This window comes from Cryptotermes secundus, unplaced genomic scaffold, assembly GCF_002891405.2.
Source record: "Cryptotermes secundus unplaced genomic scaffold, Csec_1.0 scaffold239, whole genome shotgun sequence".
Classification (NCBI taxonomy): domain Eukaryota; kingdom Metazoa; phylum Arthropoda; class Insecta; order Blattodea; family Kalotermitidae; genus Cryptotermes; species Cryptotermes secundus.
This window is the reverse complement of record NW_019734314.1, coordinates 1,057,750-1,082,530: the sequence shown is the minus strand read 5'-3', so window position 1 is coordinate 1,082,530 and position 24,781 is coordinate 1,057,750. Positions and strand designations below refer to the sequence as shown.

The 24,781-nt window shown below is 35.4% G+C and overlaps 1 protein-coding gene across 1 annotated transcript in view; it reads left to right on the top strand.

Annotated features, from left to right (window-relative positions):
• Positions 1-2,639: 2,639 nt before the first annotated feature.
• The window catches only part of LOC111868527 (cullin-associated NEDD8-dissociated protein 1), a 44,982-nt gene continuing 22,840 nt past the window's right edge, over positions 2,640-24,781 (top strand). The window contains exons 1-9 of the mRNA XM_023859234.2: positions 2,640-2,849; positions 3,125-3,294; positions 7,567-7,780; positions 12,474-12,622; positions 15,193-15,336; positions 18,941-19,103; positions 20,332-20,599; positions 22,200-22,500; positions 24,567-24,772. Of these exons, the coding sequence (XP_023715002.1) occupies positions 2,808-2,849; positions 3,125-3,294; positions 7,567-7,780; positions 12,474-12,622; positions 15,193-15,336; positions 18,941-19,103; positions 20,332-20,599; positions 22,200-22,500; positions 24,567-24,772 (1,657 nt within the window). The 5' untranslated portion in view covers positions 2,640-2,807. The remainder of the gene's footprint in view (positions 2,850-3,124; positions 3,295-7,566; positions 7,781-12,473; positions 12,623-15,192; positions 15,337-18,940; positions 19,104-20,331; positions 20,600-22,199; positions 22,501-24,566; positions 24,773-24,781) is intronic.

The following is a 24,781-nucleotide window of genomic DNA, read 5'->3' as shown; positions in this document are numbered from 1 at the left end:
TATGATTACATAACAAAATTATGCAGGCAACAAGCAGAAGTCATACAAAATCATGATAATGAGAATGTTCGCAACATCGGACAAGGCGAAGCCCGACACAGAAAGTATAAGAGGCTTAAACTTGGCGGCGGTCAGGCATACGACCGTTCAAGTGACTAGACTGCCGTGGTAGCAAATACTACTAGGATATATATGTATATATATGAAAGGGCATAATCCGCTGTACCTAGCCTGGACTGACAGAGGCTGTGTATATATTGTACATAGAAGTAAGGATTAAGTGTGTATTTGTAAATGGATGTAAATACAGACAATAGACTTAATACAGACTGACTGACAGATGACAGACCCGACCTCTCGTCAGAGAGGGCGCTACACATAGACAGGACAGTAACTTTCATTGAAAAGAAATATCTGGTCATGAGCCCCAGCTGGGGCTCGACACCAAGACCGACAGACTGACTGACCGTCAGTTGTAACATGACCTGACCTGACCTGACCTGGCGTGATAATGTGGGATGTTCCCACAAGTTAAAATACAATATCATTAATAAGTTTTGTATAACATACATTAATAGTATAATAAATTGAAATAAAGACTAGTATACAGTGATATAAAGATTGTGTATATCTAAAATAGGTAATGAAAAAGTAGAAAACAGACTGACAATCTTGTCTTCTTTTAATTGTAAAGCAAGACAGCTACTTGCATCTTAAAAAGAGTGTAATGAATAAAAAGAATGTAAATGTAAAAGGAATATGTTATATGGGACCATTTGCCATCTGACATTAAGTCTATGTTTAATGACATGAGTTTTAAATTTAAGTTGACAACATTCTTATTACAGAATTCCTTTTATACCATTGAGGAATTTTTTGAATTTACATAGCCATATACCTATGAATTTTTTTCTTAGAGTAAGAACACATTGTAACCTTGAAATCCTTACCTGGAGGAAAATATCAAAGTAAAAAATTTCTAAGCCTTATAATAATAGGTTTACAATACAGTCACAACTTACTTAAAATTATTAAGGGGAAGCCAGGTGGGACTGAAACTAAACAGGACACATCAGCTGTTGGTCTACGCCGATGATGTGAATCTACTGGGTGATAATGTAGATACCATAAAGAAAAACACACAAATGATATGAAGGTAGGAAACAGATGTCTTGAAAATGTGGCACAGTTCAGATATTTGGGAACAACGATAACAGATCGAAACCTGATTCAGGAGGAAATTAAGAGGCGATTGAACTGGGGTAATGCTTGCTACCATTCAGTCCAGAAACTTTTATCTTCTCGTCTGTTGTCCAAAAACATAAAAATTAGAATATACAAAACTATAATTTTGCCCGTGGTTCTGTATGGGTGTGAAACTTGGTCTCTGACATTAAGGGAGGAACATAGACTGAGGGTGTTTGAGAACAGGGTGTTGAGGAGAATATTTGGACCAGAGAGAGATGAAGTCACAGGAGGTGGGAGAAAACTACATAATGAGGAGCTTCATAACTTGTACTCCTCTCCAAGTATAATTAGAATGATCAAGTCAAGGAGGATGAGGTGAGTAGGTCATGTAGCACGAATGGGGGGGACGAGGAATGCGTATAGGATATTGGTGGGAAAGCCAGAAGGAAGGAGACCACAAGGAAGACCAAGGCGTAGGTGGGTGGACAATATTAAAATTGATCTTAGAGAGATAGGATGGAATGGTAAGGATTGGATAGATCTGGCTCAGGATAGTGACCAGTGGAGGGCTTTTGTGAACACAGTGATGAACCTTCGGGTTCCATAAAATGCTGTGAAATACTTGAGTAGCTGCAGAATTGGGGCTCCTCAAGAAGGGCTCAGCTCCATGAGTAAGTTCATTGTGTTATAGTATGGCTGCATAAAGATTGTGAATGTATAAAATATGTTCACCAATTCAGTGTCAATTGCATCTTTTCAAACTGTAATTATCGACCATGCTTAGTTCCTATAAAGACAGCCCACTATTTTCTGAAGTGTCAGTGGTTGCTAGTGGTTGCTAGGCAACCCAAGACTATTTATTCTGCCTCTGCCCAAACAAGTACTGAGATTCCTTTCTGGAATTTTACTTTATTGATTTGTAGTCTCATTCCAGCATTCTTCCCCATTAATTTATGTGATACAGTTTAAAATGTGTAGCAAGCAGTTATAATATGAAGTTCTCACTGACTGTAGTATTTAATACTGTTTATTCTTGCTTTTCTAAAATTGTTTTAAAATTGGCTAGATCAGTAACGCAGCTGATTACAACCTGGACAGTATTTCATTGTGAACTTTTCAAAAAATGTGTTTGCTGACAAAAGGGCAACATTTCTAAAAACAGAGTAAGAACCGCTGCAGTGCAAGAGATCAGATTGGCAAAATTAGCCATTGTTTTGAGAGATCTGGTTTCTGGAGGCCTGGCAGGCATAGTCTAGTATAGCGGGAAGTAGCTAACCTTTTTATTGACTGAGCTCTTGGCAGTTGCTGCGGCCATTTTGCAGAGTTAGTCTGAAGGCTGCAAATAGATGGCAGGATTATACATTTGTGATGTCACGGCAGCAACATTGGGAGTCAATAACATTGGGTTACGGAGGGCTAGTATTTAATATCGTGAGATCGTGACGATCGTGAGAACCGTGAGAAGTTGGTTGATGCTGGAGGTGAATAGTTGGAGACTAGTTGTGCCGGTTGGTTGTCGTGAATATTGAATAAAACTAGTCGTAATACAGAATTGTCCCCTCCGATTTGTGCAGTCTTAAATTCCATTTAATTGATATATTTGCTTGCTATTCATTAAGATGGCGAGTGTATCGTATCAAATAGCAAATTTACTAGAGAAGGTAAGTTAGTACATTCCCAAGACATCTTAAAACTGCATGAAAGTAACGACAAAAGCATTGCACCGAATTTGATTTGACGTAAATAATGACTTCTTGTGTCATTAAGTGCATGCAGTATAACGTTAAGCGAAACTGTCGAGGATCTATTGAAATGATTAATGTGTGACTATTGTATCCATAAATTTTGAAAAGTGAACATCCCAGCCTTTCGAGGTTTCTTGTTCTGTCTTCTAAAATTTAATATATATATGTTTCTTGCATGTATTTGATTATAGATGACCTCAAGTGATAAGGATTTTAGATTTATGGCCACCAATGATTTGATGACAGAACTTCAGAAGGACAGCATTAAATTGGATGATGATTCCGAACGTAAAGTTGTGAAGATGTTATTGCGTTTATTGGAAGACAAAAATGGAGAAGTTCAAAATTTGGCCGTGAAATGGTAAGTTTTTCATGCCACTGTAAAGCATTTTCACTTGATATGCAAAATAATTATGAACTCAACAGATTTACATGCTCAAATTCATTGTTTTTTAAGGAAGAAATGTGAAACATGTACTAAATGACAGAGTACAAGTGTAAGTTTTTTGTTCATACAAATGTGCCTGTTCTGTAACATGGGAAATCTCCAAATGATGGTCATTTTGATTTCAAAGTATGCTAAGCGTGCATATGTCCACTGGCTGTAAGACTTGTTCAACCCAGATCATGAGATCTTTCATGCTCTGTGGCACAGGAGTCAGAAGAAGGCATCCTACATGAAGATGTATAACTGAAAGACCCATTAAGTGTGTCTGTCTAGCAGTAACAGCCTAGACTCATATTTGGGGAATGCTTGGTTTGGATTGCAACCAGGCCATCAGCTATCTTAACCAAGGTTTTTCATGGTTTCCTTTAGTGCCTGTAAGCAAATTCCAGAGTTCTTTGATGAAACCATGACTGCTTCTTTCCAGATCATTTCCAGTTCATCATTCACCCATTACCTCACCAGCTGACATTGTGTATGCTAGCTACTGACACTGTATTTAAAGAAGCCACACAAGGAGTCCATCAGACTTGATGACAGTGGCCATGGAATTTTGCCATCCATATTCCAATGTAATCTTTATCAGGAATTCTGTTACTTGACCAATGTGTTACTTTCAACTTTCAACTTTATTTTCATCCATAACTGAAGTGAATACAATTGGACATGTAAAATAACGAATATATCACATGTCAAAGTCGCATAAAATTTACACAGTGATTTATCACTATAATATAGCAACCATTATAAGGAACATAACAATAAAAAATACAGAAGATCAAAAGAAAAATGTCAGTAATATAAAACATGTAAACACAATATTAAAAATTGCAAGCCAAAAGACAATCAGCAAGCTAGTCATCAATCCAACATTAGTTGAAAAATTCTTGAAGAGAATAGAAAGCGCTGCACAACAAATAGTTTTTTAGTTTCCTCTTAAAACATTAAAATTTTTAACGATTTTCAATTCAAGGGAAGGCAGGCAATTAAATATTTTAGTTCCCATATTAATTACACCTTTTTTACAAAGATTGGTATTACAAGTAAAAAACATGGAAACGCCTAGTAATGGGTGGGGAGGGGCTGGGTCTCAGTGTGTGTTTCACATTCTAGAGAAGTTTAACATTCATAGTTGTAGTTTTAATAAGAATGTGCAAGAAACCTTCGAAGGATGGCAGGTTTTTTAATTACTCTTAGTTATTAGGTACACATTTCTCTTCTTTCACATGCCTTACTTTTAATACTAGACTGAAGGATGTGAAACATCCAGTATGACCTATTAGCCAAGTTTTAAAAGTAAGATGCGTCCCTGTAGATTAATGCCCAGTTACTTAATTCGTTTGGAATTTGTCAGTACATTTCTGCTGCTTTTGTGCAGGAGTCAAGCTTTGAAGTGAAGTGTGAATTTTAAGTTTGTTAAAGAAGCTCGGATTCAATGTCCAGATTACCTGATTTAAGATGCCTTTGCAAAATATGGTGTACATTTTTCTTTGGAAGAGTGTGGGATGTTCTTCCAACAAAACAACAGTGTTAATTTGTAGAGAATTAAAGTGAGCCTTCTCAAGAAATGAAATTCATGTAATGAATTTTTATGGCAAATTGCTTGGAACAGTAAGATTCAAGGTCAGGAGAATAAATTTTATTTTCTTTGTTCTAACTAAAAATATAAGTGAAAAATTAAATTAAAAATTGTGTTTGAATAGTGGTTGATTTGATGGTTTTTTATTGTTGATCCCTGTCTTAGTTTTCCTTTGTCCAGATGTCTTTAAAGGGGGTACTGACCTCAAAGACTCTTACAATTTCCCAGTTTTTCTTTTTATTTGAAAAAGAAATCTTGTATGGTCTAGGCAATGCACATCCGGCCCTTTGTAGCACATTCTTATAAACATCTTATTCTGTCATAGCAGTGACCCTGTGACTTTTGGACATCTCTCTTAAATTAACTCTATTAATATTACTATTACTGTTACTGAGAATATACTGTTAATATTTTATTCCTATACTTCTTTTCCTTCTTTTATTAATTTTAGGAATTTTGTTTATAAAGTAACAGATGCCCTGCACAAATATTTTTTCCTCAAGCCTTAAGAGCTCTGTAACTGATTTTGGGTATTCATTTTTCCTGTTCTCAGACAAAATGTCCATCATTGTTTCAGAGGTACATTGTGCTTCCACTTTCAGGTAAAAATTGGTGACTACCTACATGACAGTATAATGTCGGAACCTAAATGGTTATAATCAAAGCATCCACCACTGTGAAAACCTTAGATGTTATTTTTAGTTTGTTGTTACTAATGTGACCCACAAAGTAGCGTTATGTGTTCAAAACATTCAGGATGCAATGACTAGCATCCACCATGCCCTGCCTGAGATATTCAAAATCATTAAAACAGGTTATTGCTGCTTTCTCCTCTATACTTGCTAATCATTTGCCACCATGTCTGTAAACCTTGCATAAAAACGGCTTACTTACAGGTGACAGTGTGCAAACAAGACAACAGTACTGTTACCATGTAACGCAAATCATGCATATTTTCTGTAATTGTGTTTGACAGAATCAAGCAAGTTTCTTTGTTGAATGTTTTTTCAGGCATCTCATTGTGTAAAAAGTATATAATAGAATATATTTAGCTTGTTGAGTTTAAGTACATTGCAGACTACAAATTAGAACACAGCCATTATATAAGCATGTTTAAAACATGCTTCTCTAAGCATATCAACCCGTCGTACTTTAGTTATATGTAGCCTGCACAATTTTTGTGGACATATTCTCTCTTTAATGCAAAAATAAATCTCCCTAATTCTAGCCATTTCACCCATGCACCAGCTTCTATTTATCTTGGGATTTTTACTTCTGATAACATATTCCAAATAATTTGTCATTATTTGATTTTAAACACTTGTGCATGGTGTACACTTTACAAAAGCAGTGTTAACAGATTATAGCAATAAACACTTTGCATTATCACGATAAAACTAAACAATCAAACTCCGTGGCTGTAGCCCACAAGTGAATTATACCAACCGAGCGACTGCTGCTTGTCGGTGAAGTTAGTGCCAACCTTAGAGGACAGAGGGTGTCACGTGGTCAATGCAACAGATTCCCACGGCCATTAATCTCGGTTTTCTAGACCTGAGCCGCTATTTCCTTGAAATAGCTGCTCAGTTATCCTCATGAGGCTGAGCGGACCCCTTTCCAGACCCACTACTTCTCAGAAAATCTGCCAGGAATCAAACCCAAATCTCTGGATCTGTATCCAGGAACTCTTGCCACTAGACCACAGAGTCTCGTGATAAAACAGGAAAGCTAAAATTATTAAGTCTTTTAAGGCGAATTAGAATGACATGAGGTTGCTGAGACATTACGTTTGGCCGGGAGATAGTGATAACCTAAAATCTGAAATGTCATTACAGCATAGTGTGAGAAAACAGAAATACACATTTTACATTATAACAGTGTTGGTGTTAAAAGTAAAAAGCTCATGTAACTAGATAGTTTTTGAGAAATATTAGATAGACCATGGCTGCATCATTTGTAAATTAAAAAATTGTAAACCAGTTTTGCATATACTGATGCTCCAATGACATTTTCTGTTTGAATCAGACATCACTTAAAAGTTGTACATTTTTCAAAACTGTATTATATTTCAGGATACAATATTGAATGGAACTATTGTTACTGCCACATGAAAAAATTTATTTCAATGTCGATGTCACTGAAGGCAGAGACGTAATGTTCTGCTATGGTCATTATGCCAAGAGTTATAAAAAAATCTTCCTCATTAGTTCTTGATGCAGATTAGGCTTCCCTTTTTAAGCGAAACAGAACTTGGATCTTAAGGTGTTGTGAGATTATTTAATTTACACTGGCAAGAAATTGAACCTCCTGAAATAAGGAAGAATGGTCTTCCAGAATTACAGGGTTTTTGGACTTTTCCCATCATCCGGAATTCTGGGTCCTCCATTACCTAGAATTCTGGACGATGGAAAAAGTCCCAAAACCCAGTAATTCTGTGTGTCATCCACCATCGTCAGAACCCTTTAGAATCTAATGGTCTTCCATTCTACTTTAAGCATATATGATAAATTAAAGAATGTTTGCTTTTTGTTTTCTTTAATCAGCATTTCCCATAACTTTTACACAGATGAGGTTATGAGATGTGTATTATTTATTTGTATTTTTTATAGCCTTGGTCCATTGGTCAACAAAGTAAAGGAATTCCAGGTAGAAACAATTGTGGATGCATTATGTGGCAACATGGTATCTGATAAAGAGCAGTTACGTGACATTTCAAGTATTGGCCTGAAGACAGTGATCAGTGAACTTCCACTGGCTTCCAGTGGCCTTGCTTCCAACGTGTGTAAACGCATCACTGGACGACTTAGTAATGCAATTGAGAAGGTAAGTGGAGATAGGCATCTTTTCATTTTAGTGATCATGACTGAGTTGTGAGAGTGTAACCGTGGGTTCATTTCTCTAAAGTTGCTTTTATATTGGTTCAGAGAATGTTGGCAATTGCAAATAATCAAATCAGGGGTGTTGAATCCACTTTGTTACATGTAATTCCAGTAATGTCACTAAGTTTTAGTGACAACAGAATTTATTCAGAGTCTGAATCTTGAAGAGGCAAGAGATGAATAGGTGAACTGTCACAGCTAAATACACTGTTTAAACCACATTTAGTAAAGGTTGCTATAAATTGAATATTCTATAAACATGGTTGATGGAGGATAGTAAGTGACCATGACCATGACTCAAACCAGGCAACTCCCAAATAAAAGTTGGTATTAGGACTCCTTGAGCCAACTTGTTTGATTTTCTCTCATCATGAAGAAACTATGAGGACACACTAACCTCCACAACACCAACACCACCAAAAATCAGAACTTCTACACACACACATGTTCAGCTATGTTTGTTATATAGTACCAGAGATCAGAAGAGGTATTTTAAGTCCCAGAGTCCTCAGTTAGGATAGTTGGTGTTGCAGCAAAGGTTCTAACTGATCACCTCCTGAATTAAACTTGTAGAATATAGTCTATGATTGAATGATCTGTAAGTCACCCAGTCATTGGAGTACACATACAGATGTGCCGTTTGTGATTTTGTATATTACATATTGTGGATACCACATCTTCATAACTTGTACTCTTCTCCAAGTATAATTAGAGTGATCAAGTCGAGGAGGATGAGGTGGGCAGGTCATGTAGCATGAATGGGGGAGACGAGGAATGCGTATGGGATATTGGTGGGAAAGCCAGAAGGAAGGAGACCACAAGGAAGACCAAGGCGTAGGTGGGTGGACAATATTAGAATGGATCTTAGAGAGATAGGATGGGATTGTATGGATTGGATAGATCTGGCTCAGGATAGGGACCAGTGGAGGGCTCTTGTGAACACGGTGATGAACCTTCGGGTTCCATAAAATGCTGGGAAATTCTAGAGTAGCTGCAGAATTGGTGGCTCCTCAAGAAGGGCTCAGCTCCATGAGTAAGTAAGTAAGATACCACATCTGTTTTTGTTAGTATAACTGTGATGTTGAAAGCTAATCACACTTGGGGTATCACATCATGTAAATTTATAAGTTATTCAATTCAATTTTAATTTATTCTATTGATCCATACTGGTACAACCATTGGATATAGAGAAGTCAAAAATACAGGAGTACAATATGACTAAATAATGATAAATAAATAAATAAGACATGCAATCATTAAAAGATTTTGTCAAAAAAAAAAAATAAAAATAATAGAACACTGTAGATACTGATACTATTATGTTACTATTACCATCAGAAATACTTATATAGTTTTATGCATACAAAATTTATCCACAGTATAAAAAGAATGCTCATGCAGATACTTTCTAATGGTATTTTAAAGCTTTTAATATCACACGCCAAGTCCTTAATGTCAGCTGGAATATGGTTATATATCTTAACGCCTGCGTAGGCGGGACTTTTATGAAACATTGTCAAGTGAGTCGTTACTTGAAAAAAATTAGAATTATTCCTGATATTAAAATTATGAATTTCATAATTTTGTCTAGACAGTGATTTATTGGTAACAATAAACAGAGCCAAGGAGTGTATGTAGTGAGATGCTAGAGGTAGTATATTTAAAATTTTAAAAAAATTTCTGCAAGAATCCCTGGGTCTTGCTTCCATTAGTATTCTAACCATTCGCTTTTGGAGTTTGAAAATATTTGTACAGTGGGAAGAAGTTCCCCAGAAAATTAATCCATATGTTATATAACTGTTGTTATATTTAATTTGTATTACGGAATTAATAATATCTTTAAAGTGGAATCCCATACAATAGGTTTTGTCTAGATTTAATGAGAGTAAATTTGCCTTAAACCATTTCATCACACTAGTGAAGACTGACTTCATGTTATTTCCTAGTACAGTATTGTTTTGATTACTGACGATTACGCTAGTATCATCCACAAATAAAATTGTTTGGGGCTTTACATTGACATTCAGATATTTTATAGATATAGGTAAGTCATTGATATATAGTAGGAAAAGTAATGGTCCCAGGATAGATCCCTGGGGAAGAACCATGTTTGACCCAACCCCAGTCTGATTCACTCTTATCAAAGGGTCCATTTTTAATTACCACCCTTTGATATCGGTTTTGGAGATACAATTTTAATAACATATATATGTTGTCAGTTATACCATAAAATTCAAGTTTATTAAAAGTATTTCGTGATTTACGCAGTCAAAAGCCTTCTCCAAATTGAAGAAGATTCCACCTACTTTTTTTTTATTGTTAATAGCTGCTAAAACTGTATTTATTAAGTTATATGAAGCTGTTTCAGTGGATAATTTGGGGCGAAATCAAAATTCTTCATTGGCTAGAATGTCATAAACGTGAACATGTGTCAATAATCTTCTAAATGTTATTTTTTCAAACACCTTGGTAAATGAAGTTAACAATGAGATTGGTCTATAATTTGCACAGTTCTTTTTATTACCTTTCTTGTATAGAGGAGTTACAATTGAGTATTTCATACGTAAGGGGAATTTACCAGCTAAGACTGCCTTGTTGAATACATAGCATAAAGGGGAAGAAATGTATGGGGCACTAATTTTTAGTGTCTTCATCAAAATCTCATCATATCCAGAAGAATTTTTGAATGTAAAGAAGAGATAACTTTTTCAATTTCTTTAGTTATTTTATTGAATATTATATAGGGAAAGGGGCCCCTAGCTGTCAAGTTCAGATAATGTTTGTAGTTATTGTTATTATCAGTATCTAAAGTAATTTGAGTAGAATTTTTTTTAGTAATATCAGCAGTATTTTAAAAATGATTATTAAAAATACTTGGATTTATTTTCTCAGTTTTACAGTTTTTGTCCTTCAGGCGGTTTTTACCTAACTCCGCTTTAATAATATTCCAAGTAGTTTCAATAGTATAATTGGACTTGGTAATTTTACCGTTATAGCTGAGTCTTTTTGCCTCATTAATCACTTACTCAGGATCTTACCATATGATTTATAATATTGCTATGGATTGTTGTTATCAAGTATTTTTGTCAAACGGTACAGTTATTTTTTCCTCTTGCAAGAAGTTTTAATTCCGATGGTTAACCATTGTTTAAGGGGAGATTGCTCATAGATTTTCTTTTTTGGAAAGCAAGCATAAAATATTTGCAGATGTGTATTTGCGAAGGTATTGAACATGTTGTCTATATTGTTATCCTCTGTATTAAACACATTTTCCCATCTCATAGCTTAATCTAAGTGAGAATTTATTAAATATCCGTACAGTTTTATGGTTTCGGTTAGCCCTTCCACAATAGAACTCTTTTTGATGTAAAGACAGTAATTGTCCATCATGGTCAGATAAACCATTAAATACTGGAAGAATAATATAGTTTTCAAATTTAGTTATCTATAAAGATATTGTCTATTAATGTTTGAGTTGTAGTGCTAATCCTAGTTGAGAAATGAACCACACTATATAAATTGAAAGACTGCAGCATGTAGGTCAATTGTTGCTTCTTATTATTATCTACAAGATAATTTATATTAAAATCACCGCAAACTAGCATCTGTAAATTTGGTTTATAAATTTTTTGATAACAGTTTCTAATTGGGTAATAAATAAAGGAAAATTACTGGACAGAGATCTGTAAATAGCTAAAATACAAAATATACTAGATATGTTAGTTATATAGTTATGTACATAAATACAAATGCCTCTCATAATGAAAGACTCCCTACAATAACTCGTTCCTAAATTATAATTATAGTCAAATTTTCAATTTGTGAATAATTTAAATGTTCTGTAAAGGAGAGTATTTGCGGAAATTCTGGATGTAGATGTGCGTAAATTTCACTGGACTTATTTAACAGGCCATGAATATTTTGATGGTAAGCTTGAAAACCATTATTATTAACATTTTCCTTATAAATATTACAATTTTTTTTATTAGTTTTAAGGCATTAAAATAATTTGCCTCTTTCCTACTTTCAGACGTTACCACAAAGAATTATCGTGTTTGTTAAGTAGAGATTTTTTTAATCTACTTGATCTGCGTAGTGGCTCAGAAGTTTGTGATTTACTTGCCTCCCTTGAGTAATTTTCACAAGTATGATTATTTATGTCAGATAAATTGTGGGTCTCATTATCAGAATTATTATTGTTTTCCTTCCAAGGCAAATAAACTGGTTTCATATCTCTGTGGAAGATTTTAGAACAAATCAGAGCAATGTTCCTATCCAATACATTTTATGTTCCTTGTATTTGAATTATTCACCACACTGAAAAATGTTTCAAATCCAAGTTACACATTTTAGTTAATTTTTTTATGTGCTGTGTTTCTTAACTACATTTGAGAAAATTGATAAAGTTTTGTTATAACTTCATGTAAAGTAAGGATGATGCTAAATGAGTACATACCAAAACGAAATTCGCATGACAGTTTTTGGTGTGCACTTCCAGATACCAAATTTCATCAAAGTCTGTTCAGTAATTTCAGTTACACATTGGATGGGACAGAGATGAATAGATCAGAGACGGTGACAAGCATGCAGACAACTTTACTAAAAGGGATATTACCAATTAATCATTTGGTTTGCAGCAAGAAGATGTATCAGTGCAACTAGAAGCATTGGATATTCTTGCAGATTTGTTATCCAGGTTTGGAGGCTTGCTTATTAATTTTCACACTACTATTCTGGCAGCTTTATTGCCACAGCTGTCTTCACCACGTCAGGCTGTCAGGAAGAGGTATGGCCAGATGCAAAAAAAACTTACTCCATTGAATTTCAGGAATGTTTTAGAATAGTAATAATGTCATAAATATAATAAATTTTGGGGAGAGGATTGGAATCACCATGTACTCTATTCCCCTTGCTATATGAAAACACTAGAAAACTTAATGGGCTTTTATTTCCGGAAGTGCAGCCCATACGAAGTTGATTTTTCTGTTTCTGACAGTGGCCTGTGATGATGGCAAATGTCAGGTACTGTTTACATGTTTGGATGAAAATTTTAACTTGCTTTAGTAACAACTTATGCTATATTGAAATTGTCATTGGTCTGCTTGATAAATATAGCAGACGCTAATTGTCAAATTTTCTTATGTAATCACTCTGTAACATTTATTTTTTATTTATACTATCACCACATAAGTAATGTTGTACATAAATTCAGTTACATACAATATCTGTGTTAAACTCTTAATTAGCTATTCATTGAGCCTCTAATTTTTGTTGTCAACGGATCTTATAAGTTACCTACATAACTTAGATTGTATACAGTGTGTTGTCACCTGAGTATTGGAGCGGTCTGTCACTTGGATGAAAACGAGATAGTGCACTTTTCTAGTTCTCCATATTGTGTTGCACTTTCTTTACACAGTTCCACAAGTGTATCTAACTTGCAAGTGTGAGATTTCAGAATATGTTTTGTCCCAAGTCACATGTAAACTGCGTTAGACCCACTTTTCTGAAAATTTGTGTTGATGAACTTAATACACACCAGTACTCGGTAACATGCTGAATATGTTGTAGGTATGTGCAAGAACAGTTCTTTCAGTTCAAGGCAAGTATTTTTAAGAATTTCTAGAATTTTGATCAGTATTATAATTTTCTCTGTTAGATCAATTTGTTCACTATAATCACAGAAGGATGAGGTGGGCAGGTCATGTAGCACGAATGGGGAGATGAGGAATGCGTATAGGATATTGGTGGGAAAGCCAGAAGGAAAGAGACCACAGGGAAGACCAAGGCGTAGGTGGGTGGACAATGGTAGAATGGATCTTAGAGAGATCAGATGAGATGGTATGGATTGGATTGATCTGGCTTAGGATAGGGACCAGTGTAGGGCTCTTGTGAACACAGTAATGAACCTTCGGGTTCCATAAAATGCTGGAAAATTCGTGAGTAGCTGCAGAATTGGTAGCCCCTCCAGAAGGGCTCAGCTCCATGAGTAAGTAAGTAAGTATAATCACAGTCTGTAACACTGGCTACTTGTTTCAGTGCTCTGTAGTGTACGCTTTTCTTTTTATGTGAGAGAACAGTGCCAAATGCAGAAGTAAAGATAGATGCAGTGTGAGTGTAAAGATGGACAGACACAAATTTTGTGGACAGATTGGTTCCTGCTGTCTTTGCCAGCTATTACTAGTGTGATGGATAAGCTAGTTTGCATGCTGCTGCACAAGGTAGTTACTTGGAAGATCGGTGTTTGAATTGAAACCAAGGTATCTTCGTGATTCGACCTCAGAAATTTGACACATGTCTAGTATATTGAGTATATATTTGCATTAATCACATGCACACTTAATTGACGTTTCCCGTCAAATTCAAAGGTTTTTAAAGTGAACACTAGGCTCAGATGTTATATTTGCAGACCAATTACTAATACAGTGTTCCAAAAGATGTGTGTTATGTGGGAATTAAATTGTATAACAAGCCTCCAGCAAGAAGCAAAAGTCTGTGAACTAATAGAAGGCATTAAAGAGTTCCTTTTGTCACACATCTTCTATTCTGTTGATGAATTTTTAATCCTCACCTAAGTAATAGCAACTTGTTAACCCTTTCCAGTCAACAGGTGCACTGGGTGCACCATTTAAAATATAAAAATTAAAAGGTAAAGAGTATGTTTTATGTAAAATTGTAGAGGATGCCAATACATGCCAACTTTGAATTATTTCAGCCATTTTGTTTTAAGAAGTTTTGGTTTCTTTTAGAGCTCAGTGCTTCCTGTCTTGCAGAAAGACAGATAAAAAAATGAACAGTAAATATCAGGATTTATTTGAACACTGTAAAATGTGAGAAAGAAGCTAAAATTGCTATGCATCTTTTATATAAATATTAGGAAGTCTTTCATCAGTATCATATTCAGTTAATGATCTTAATTGATGTCCTGTGTTAAAAGTACCTTTTATATAGTGATTAGCCTGCAGGTTTTGTATGCTCAGACATATATTTTGAAGTACCTGAATTGCATTTTTGCCAGTCCTGATTGATGCCTTATGTTTTTTTAATTTCTCCAGCTGGGTACATTCAGGTAGACCATGAATACATCCATGAAAATCCCTACTAATAACCAGTCATAATATTAATCCTATCTCATTCAGCACTGTATAACCAACGTAGTCGAAACAGCACAATTAAATAAACTATTAATCAGTCATAGTGTCTAACCATTATGGGGGGACAATTTTGTTTCCTTTATTATCTTTCCTGAAAATTCCAACGTATCCTTCATTTGCACATTAGCATATATTCTCGTAGTTTTTTTATGTTTTGTTGTTGTCCTTTGATTTAGTGAGTTTTATAAACTGTATTTTCCAGGACTATTGTTGCTTTGAGTCACCTGGTCATGTCGTGTAACCATCCACTTTATACTAAGTTGATCGACTTCCTTTTGGATGGTCTGTCTCATGACACTTCCACCTCAACCACTCGGACATACATCCAATGTATTGCAGCCATTTGGTAAGTTGAATCTTCCTAGAAGCATTTGTTTATTTCTACGAGAATATTTTGTAATTGTGTGCTTCAGTCTTAGACCTCTCCTGTGGTCTGAGGTTGTGGGTTCGATTCCCGGTGCTGCCAGATTTTCTGAGGAGTAGTGGGTCTGCAATAGGGTCCATTCAGCCTCGTGAGGATAATTGAGGAGCTATTTCAAGAAGTAAGGGCTCTGATCTAGAAAACCCAAGATTAATGGCTATGGGAATCTGTTTCACTGACCACGTGACACCCTCTATCTGCAAAAGTTGACACTAACTTCACCAACAAATGGCAGTTGCTCGGTTGATATAGTTCACTTGTGGACTACAGGCCATGGAGTTGGTTTTTTGTTTTGTGCTTCAGTCTTATGTTGATGTTGCTCTCTGATTAATGTGCAAGCAATATTTCATGAGCAGTAGTAATAATCTCACTTAAAACAAGATATCTGGTCAGTCCTCTTTCCTCTTTTGTCAACTTCTCATGCTGTATTTAGCCAACTAAAATACATTTTTCATTTCAAGATGCTGCTTCTCCAAGAAATTTGCACATAAAAAGTACTTTTATATGTTAAATTTATACATTTAATGCTAGCGAGCATGTAAAGAAGAATGAATATTTGAAAACATGTTAGACATTATGATTATTAAGTCAGTTTCTCTCTTTATGGTCTTAAAGTCACTTGGTTTTACTCATTCTCTCCAATCAGGCTCCCCTTCTTTGCCATTCCAATCTTTTTCAGCTTTGCTGATTTTACAGTTCCAACTTGCTTTCTTACATTCACTCTCTTCATCATTCCCAGTTGTATCACCCTCAGTGTAATTTCTCACGTTGAGGAATTGCCATTTGTCGTAGATTCGGTGGCACTTTGCTCAGTCTCCTGATAACTCATGGCTCCTGATCTTGAGACATGTTCATCTCCCTCCCACTTGCAACACTGATAGCAGGATACAGTGTGAACTTTGGCATATACTACATTATAAAACTGTGAACCCATTGTAACCTTGAAGTGGTTAAAACAGTGATGTGGTGACCTTAATTTTTTAACTTTAAAAATATGGAAAGAAACCTCATCATCCATCCAGGTAAATATGGTTACTGACGTGACATCTTTTGGATAAGTCAGCTTCCTGCCATGTGTTCACAGTGTCTGAGTTAAGCATTGGTCCTAATTGTATGTATGATTGAGGTCCTAATGGTATGTATGATTGAAATGTCTTTGATTTGCCCTGTATATTTTGTGTGTTGTATATTTTAACGTTAGAAACGTTATACTAGTATGCAAATGGAATGAAACCATTAGTAACAGAAAATGGAACAATTTTCCATAAGTAACAGAATATGTAACAGTTTGTAAATATTGGTACCTTCGCTGCTAAGTAACCGAAGTTCTGTTGTTGACCTCATTACCATGGAAATGTGAACAGCAAAGCACTAGAAGATAACAATGAAGCTGTAAGGAGCATGTAGCATAACACTTGTGCAACCTCTTACGTAACCGCTGATAACTCAAGACCTATGGTGTATGTTATATTAAAAGTTATATGTAAATGAAAGAATAAAGACTGATGTATCCAAAATTGATGTTTATTTTATTCCAAAAATAAAATCGTACATTGTTTAAACAGTTACTTAAAACATGTAATAATTTTCATAATTTTACAGACTTTCAACCGCCTACCATGGCTAAACTATAAGAGTTGGATCCAGACTCTTTTTGATACAAAAAAAAGCAGTTCGTTTAATGACACGATATAGTAATAGGCATTCATGCAGAAATCTTTTTAGGCAGCTAGGAATCTTACCGTTGAAGTCTCAATATATTTATTCAGTTTTGCTCTTTGTATCAAAGAATAGTAAACTGTTCACTACTAACCATGATGCACATAATCTCCAGACAAGACAGAGAAGTAATTTATATCTCCCAACTTCCACCTTAACACTGTATCAAAAAGGTGTTTATTTTACGGGTATAAAGTTATTTAATAATTTGCCTCTTGAAATAAAGGGGATGGTTGGGAAATACAAGCAATTTAAGATTTCTCTAAGAAGATATTTGATTACTCATTGTTTTTATGACTTGGAGGAGTATTATAGTGTTAATGAATGATGTTGTAAATAATGGTTTTAAATGAATTTGCATGTTATCTTATACTAATTATATGAGTCTATCTGCATAAAAGTTTTATTGTATTTATGATAATATTTGTTGCCATTTATATCATTTATTTATTTAATTTATTTATTTTTTGCTTTATATTTGTGACATGCTCTTTTGAGCTCAAATAATTTCTTAACTGTGTTTATGATTGTATTGTATTTTTATATTTTGTTTATGTCACAATATTGACATGTTCTAGTCTGTATTTTAACATGTTCTATATCCTATGGTTTGTAACCAGTTTTGTTGGATCTTCTGGAACTCGAAATAAATTACAATTACAATTACAATTACATATTGTGAGTGAAATATGTTAATAAATGTGAGCTTCTCAAAAATGCAGTCCGTTTTGGCCCATCACTTACAGATTAGGAGTTAGACCATTTGTTTGTAACAAATACAGCAATTCAGTTTCTCTGTTTAGTCACATATCATGGTAATGTGATAAGCAGGGCCCGGTTTTTGATGACCTGTAAATATTAAAAAATGACCGAAAAAATCCAGAAAAATGACCTAAAGGAGAAAAGGAAGAACACTTCGCTTCCTTGTTATTCACATTTCAGAAAACATATGAAGAAAAATTCCCTAAAATGGCCAAAAATGACAAGAAATACCCTTAAACGTCCAAAAAATTACCCCAAAAGTGAAAAAATGACCTTAAACCTAAAAATGTCAAAAAATCACAAAACATTACATATCAAATTTACATTTCTGTTACCAGCAGATCATAACCAAGATTTATATATTTAAGAGCATCGCATAGGATACAAGGATAAAAAGATGACATGTCATCAAAATCCGGGCCCTGGTGATAAGTATTTCATGGGTTCTGGATTAGATTAATCGGTTTATTGGATATTCACCAGGTCGAACTACAATTATTTGTAACGCAGTCTTACTATAGCTAAACACTTTGTAACTACGAACAATGATAGCACTAAAGGTTACTGTAACTACACAACATAAAGTAAAGACTTCACTTCTGACTTTTTCTTCTGAGTTCTATTTGTCTTCCGTCTTCTGTCGTATTCTGTATTCAACTAATGTGTTTGTCAGTTCTCTCCCTGGGGTAGGTCTTGGTCATACCGTATGGAGAGCACCTCCTTCAACAGTAAAGTTATTGCGTCCTTCGCTGTTACTGTGCTTTGGAGGTTCATTGCCATGGATATCGGCTTTTACTCATGAAATTTACACTGCACTTATCAAAACTAGTAACTGTAGTTAGTTGATTGTGTTATGAAGGAAATGTGTTTACCAAGCAGTTGCCTAGCTAGTCATGTTACACATGAATTATTTTTCCAAATTTGACAGACTTTCAACTGCCTGCCACAGCATTTTCAACGTTAATCCTGGGAACCAAGGTTCCCCAATCATTTTTTAAATACTGGGCTCCCTGTCTATTTAAGTATGGGTTTGTATCATGTTTTGCAGTCGACAAGCAGGCCATCGATTTGGTGAGCACATTGAACGAGTCATGCCCCTGATAGTGCGGTACAGTCGAGAGGAAGATGATGAGCTCAGGGAGCATTGTCTGCAAGCCTTCGAAGCATTTGTACATCGTTGCCCCAAGGAAATTACTCCACACATTCATACTGTAAGTCATTAATCCCACAATCTATTCTCAGAAGAATTTCTTTAAATTGGATACCTTTTAGTGTAGGTGTATTTGTTGGATATGTTTGTTAAACTGAAAGTGGGCATATGTAGTTATATTATAGTAAGTTCCAAGATTCTAAGACCTCTCATATCAGGGGACTCTAATCATATTTTAAATTTCATATAATTTGGAAAGAAGTCTGATGAAAGTCAATTTTGCATGTAAAAATTAAACTGTTGATTAGACTGTTAAGCCTTTCTGTTTGTTCCTGGACTAATGTATGCTTACAAGCCACAGTGCTGGCCAAGAGAGAAAAAAAAGATTCCCACCTGTTGATGTGTAAAGTGCTGTGAAACACTGTCTCTTAACTACATTTATACTAATGATTTCACTTTTCTTTAAGAGATCGGGTGAAGGTCTGTGATAATGTAGTATGATCACATCACATTACAGCAGAGCTGTTTTGTATGCTATTCCATGTTTCAGAACCAACATTTTGTGTGCAAGTAGTGCTTCTCTGTGTTCGAGCTCTGTGCCCCATCAGTAGTAGTCTTCTTGATATAACTACCCTAACCATTTTAGGAGGAGCATATAAATTAGTGATAAGTGAATAATGCTTTGTAAAGGATGAAGGAAGGAATAGCAATTGTTACATAACTGGAGGTAGTGTCCTGGCATTTGCCTAGAGATACTGAGGAAAATATGAAAATTCTGTCAGTTTGTGTCAGCCAGAGTTCAATATGGGCATCTTCTGGATACATGTCAGCACCATTACAGTTTGAGCTTATACACTTGGTCAGATGCTTTCCATTTATGCTGTTTGGAGTGAAAGATTGCATTTTAGAACCATACACAATAGCAGACAGACCACATTACCTATGTTAGTGGTTTCCAAATTGTGGAGTGCATGCCCCTACAGGAGCTTGACTAGTTATGGGAATTAAGGCTGTTGTAGGTAAATTTTATAGTAAAAATGAATTGAATGTAATTCTCAAAATACCATAACATTCATGAAATATGGACAAATATTAATTGATATAACACTGAAGTGTGTTAATTAAAAAGAAAAAAATGAAAAACTGAAAATCCTACTTGCACACATCATGTGCACATGCACATGCACGCATAGAATTGAGAAGGGCATGATTAAAGTCCACTAAGCTGAGGTGTGCCATTACATAAAGTTTGGGAACCACTGATCTGTTTTATTCTCAATGTATTGTAGATTACAGAGCTATGCCTGACTTACATTGTCTATGACCCCAACTATAATTATGATGATGAGGGAGATGAAGGTGAGGATGGAGTTGTAATGGAGACTGAGGAAGAAGCTGATGATGATGACAATGACGAATATTCAGATGATGATGACATGAGCTGGAAAGTAAGAAGATCTGCTGCGAAATGTCTGGAGGCTGTCATAGCAACCCGACATGAACTGCTCTGTGAATTCTACAGGGCACTGTCTCCAGCACTTATTGCAAGGTTTAAAGGTATGGGCTGAAGAACTTGATAAAGTAATGAAGTCTGTGATGTGACTGTCAACTGTTCTGCTTGATTGATTACATATTTTATTAATATATGTGTTATATGTATTAATAGTATTAATAAATTATAATAATTTTCTTAATCAGTCAAGAAATATAACCTCATGTCATCTCACCTGTGTGTTGAAAATGCAAAATTTAGCATAAAGATTTTCATGTATTTCATAAATTCCTCTGTTTTTGGCTTTGACTTTCATTTAATAAAATTAGACATTTTTATTTTGTATCATATCTGGAAGCCCCTTGAATTAGAGTTCCCAAGGTGAAGCTGTGCGCTTGGTTATTATTCTGTTGTCCATGAGAATTTAGAATTAGATCAGATTAGAATCAGATGAAAGTGATTCTGCTCCGTTGGCAGTTGATAATATGCTGAAAATTTTTATTAAAACAGGTTCTCACTACATTGGTTGTTTGCACCAAATTTATACTAGTGATTCTGTAAACACCATAAACTAAAAAGACCTGTTGCCTTTTTGGTTCCCACTTCACATCCATCTAATGTCAAGATTAAGAATGCATGGAGCTGATCTCCACTTCCACACAGCTTCACAATGTGGTGCTAAAAAAGCGCAGAGATAACTTTACCCATGCCATTACTTCTGCCTTATACTGTATTTACTTGCTTAAGTTATGGTCCCCTACGTGTAAATTACAAATTTAGAGAAAGAAATTGAATACTGTAAACCCCTGATTATCCGGTCTAAACTGGACCAGAATGTTGTCAGATAGCCAAAAATGTTGGATAATATGAATAACAATAAGAACACAGAGCGAATATCTACACAGTTTTATTCACAATTGTAGTGTCAAAAAGAAGTGCAGAACTAAACCTTTCTAATTGAAAAAGTCATACATACACACTAAAATCTTGAAGTTCATTGTTTAAAGAAGCTTGCAGTTACAGTTTGTTTTCCAGCTTCCATCTCTGATCATGTTTTCTGCAAAAGTTGTGTGTTGCTCAAAATATTATCAAGGGAAATTTTTTTCTTTCAGTCAATGAATTGCATGCTGGAGTTCATAAGCACAAATATCCACACTGTTTTGTTACGTCACTGAAATTTTTTTCAACAGACATTTTCATCTCACTGTTTATCAGGAATTTCATTGTGGTATCCATGCCATGTTGCTACATTGCATTCAGATTTAATCATGTTTTCTGTGAAAATTATACTTTGATCAAAATTTTGTCAATGGGAAATTTTATCACAGTATTCATCAAGGATTTGCATGGTAGAGTCCATAGGCATGAATACCCATGCCATACTACCTCATTGCATTCAGCTGAATCAAATTTTCAACAGAAATTTACAAAGGGGCATTTTTATCTGAATCTTAATCAGTAAGTCACAATTAAAGCAAAAGTGCAGAGGCTTAGAATTGTAATTTACACATTATATGTAGTATATAAATTTTATATATATATACATTATAAATGTAATACATGTGATCCATAATTTTGTTGTATGGAGTTTTTAGCATGGTTTGAGAGAAATGTATGTCTTTGCGATATTCCATGTAAATCATAAGCTTATTTTATATTTGTCAGAACGAGAGGAAAATGTGAAGTCAGATATTTTCCATGCATACATGGCTCTCCTGAGACAGACAAGACCGTCTGTTGGTGTGAGTCTTGATCCAGACTGTATGGACCAGGAAGAGGGACCAGTGTGTATGCTACAGACACAGGTGCCAGCCATTGTGAAGGCTGTACACAGCCAGATGAAGGAAAAGAGCATCAAGACTCGACAGGACTGCTTCACTCTCCTCAAGGAGCTGGTCATTGTGCTGCCTGGAGCCCTGACTAATCATATCCCTGCTCTCATACCAGGCATTCAGTACTCCCTAGGGTTAGTACTAATGTTTCTGAAGCCATATATTACAGTATTTACTTACCTGCCTTCAAGTGAGATGAGTAAGTGATGTTCGGAAAATGTAATCAACAGTTAAAATTGTTAATAATGAACAGGGGTTAAGACATCTTCCTGTTCACAGATTGGAGGAGTCACCTTTGCCAAAACTGAAACTTGTGGCCCTGCTGTAATTAGAGCTTTCATTAAAAGTATATCCAGTATTTAGGTCTACTCTGTCTGTCCTCATTCTCATTATGTTCCTTTCATCAAGAATACTGCAATCATTGGGGTGTCTACATCCACCCAAGAAGTGATTTCAACTTGCCAGGCAGGTGGATGATACAGAGGCAAGATAGCTCAGTTGGTATAGCAGTGGGCTCTGGGCTGGATGGCCATGGTTTGATTCCCAGTAGGAGCAAGATTTTTATATTCTCTATAGCATCCGAAGCAGCTTTGGGGCCCACCCAACCTCCTGCCCAGTGGCTACTAGGTGCTTTTTTCTTGGGGGTAAAGTGACAAACATGAAACAGACACTCATCTGCATCTAGTGCTGGGGTCAGGAATGGTGGAGTTATGCCTCCACTCCCCCACATGTCTTTATGGCATGGTATGTAATGAATTTAGCACAGAGACAACATTGCCTTATACCTTTGGTGGACAGATGATAGGAAATATCATTAGACTGTAATGAGGGACATTCACTGGATACTGTTATGTGTTCGGTCTTTCCTAAGTAACTTTGGTGTTTGCTGTCAGTCTGAATATCTGCCCTGTATTTTATTTTACTTTGGTTTGATCCATGGATGTAGTGTGGAAAAAATCAAGCATCTGAATCCAGCACTGCAAAAGTTGACACCAATCCACAGATGACCGGGTGAATGAAATACCTTTGCCTTGCTTTGTTCTGATGGGTCTAGTTCAGGAAGCTTGCATGTTCAGTGTTACAGGGCCCACATTACCTGACTAATCGATATATGTAAGGGTGAAAGGTTTTGATATGTTTTGTAAAACATGAAGCCAGTAGTTGTAGTAAAAAATCTTTATTTGACTTTTAGGCATTTATCATCTGAAGTTATGTGCTTTAATTCCTGAATCCTTTAACAGACCAAAGTGAAATTTTGCAAAGTTTCTAAAATTCAGTCACAAAATTAATACTGATTATGATTTTGGATGCGATTATATTATCACAATTTTGTGGAGTGACTATAGATGGATTTTCACAAATTTATTGCATTCTTATACACACAACTAGTAACTACAAGTAACCATAGTGCAGCTGCTAATTCACACTCTGCAATTCACCACAGCACACACCTAGGTCTTCTCAGCCTGCTGTATCTTCACTAGTTTTCTGGTAATGGCTTCCAATGGTGGAAAATCCCCTTCCTCTGGATTCCAAAACTGACCTTGTGCCTCATCTGCCAGCTTCTAACAGCAACAGCTCAGAAGGACTGGACTGCAGCAGACCTGTAACTCACTCACTAACTCATTCTACTTATAACATCTCAGCACGGACCACACAGAAAACACCATTTCTCTCTTGCTGTGCCTTTGTTGTAGGCGCAGCCATCATTGCAGGCTGTTGCTGTTTACGGACCATTACCTAGTAATGGCTATTGTTTTGCTGTGGTTATCCAGCAATGGATTTCCATGCCACAGTATTTTAAGACATAGTCTTCCATGTTTCTCATTAAATTATCAAATGAAAATAGGCCTGAGACCAAATATAGAGTATTGAGATAATAAATGTGCTGTCTCATTCTTTTATGGGCCATTATTGGAATTAGACATAATTTGATTAGATTGAACTTTGTATTATTCTCTGAATTTGAGTGATGTTTCAGACAAAATTTGGAGACATTAATATGCAAAATATGTTATAGTGCAATCATATTTTTGTAATTAATCATTTTAAAAACTCAGTTCACTGGCAGACAGCTGCTAGCATGTTATAGAAACAGGTTTGTTCCAGAAGAATTTTATAGAATTATTGGTTTGTAAATTTGTCATCAACTATTACAAGAATCACAGTTTTTTTATTAAATAAATGTTTTATCTTTCAGTGATAAAAACTCCAGCAGCAACATGAAGATTGATACATTGGCTTTTGTGTACTGTTTGCTAACATCACATCCACCTGAAGTGTTTCATAGCCACATGGCTGTGTTAGTTCCACCTGTGATCACAGCAGTTGCAGATGGCTTTTATAAAATCACTGCTGAGGCACTGCTTGTCCTACAGCAGCTTGTTAAGGTCATACGTCCTCTAGGTGAGTTAT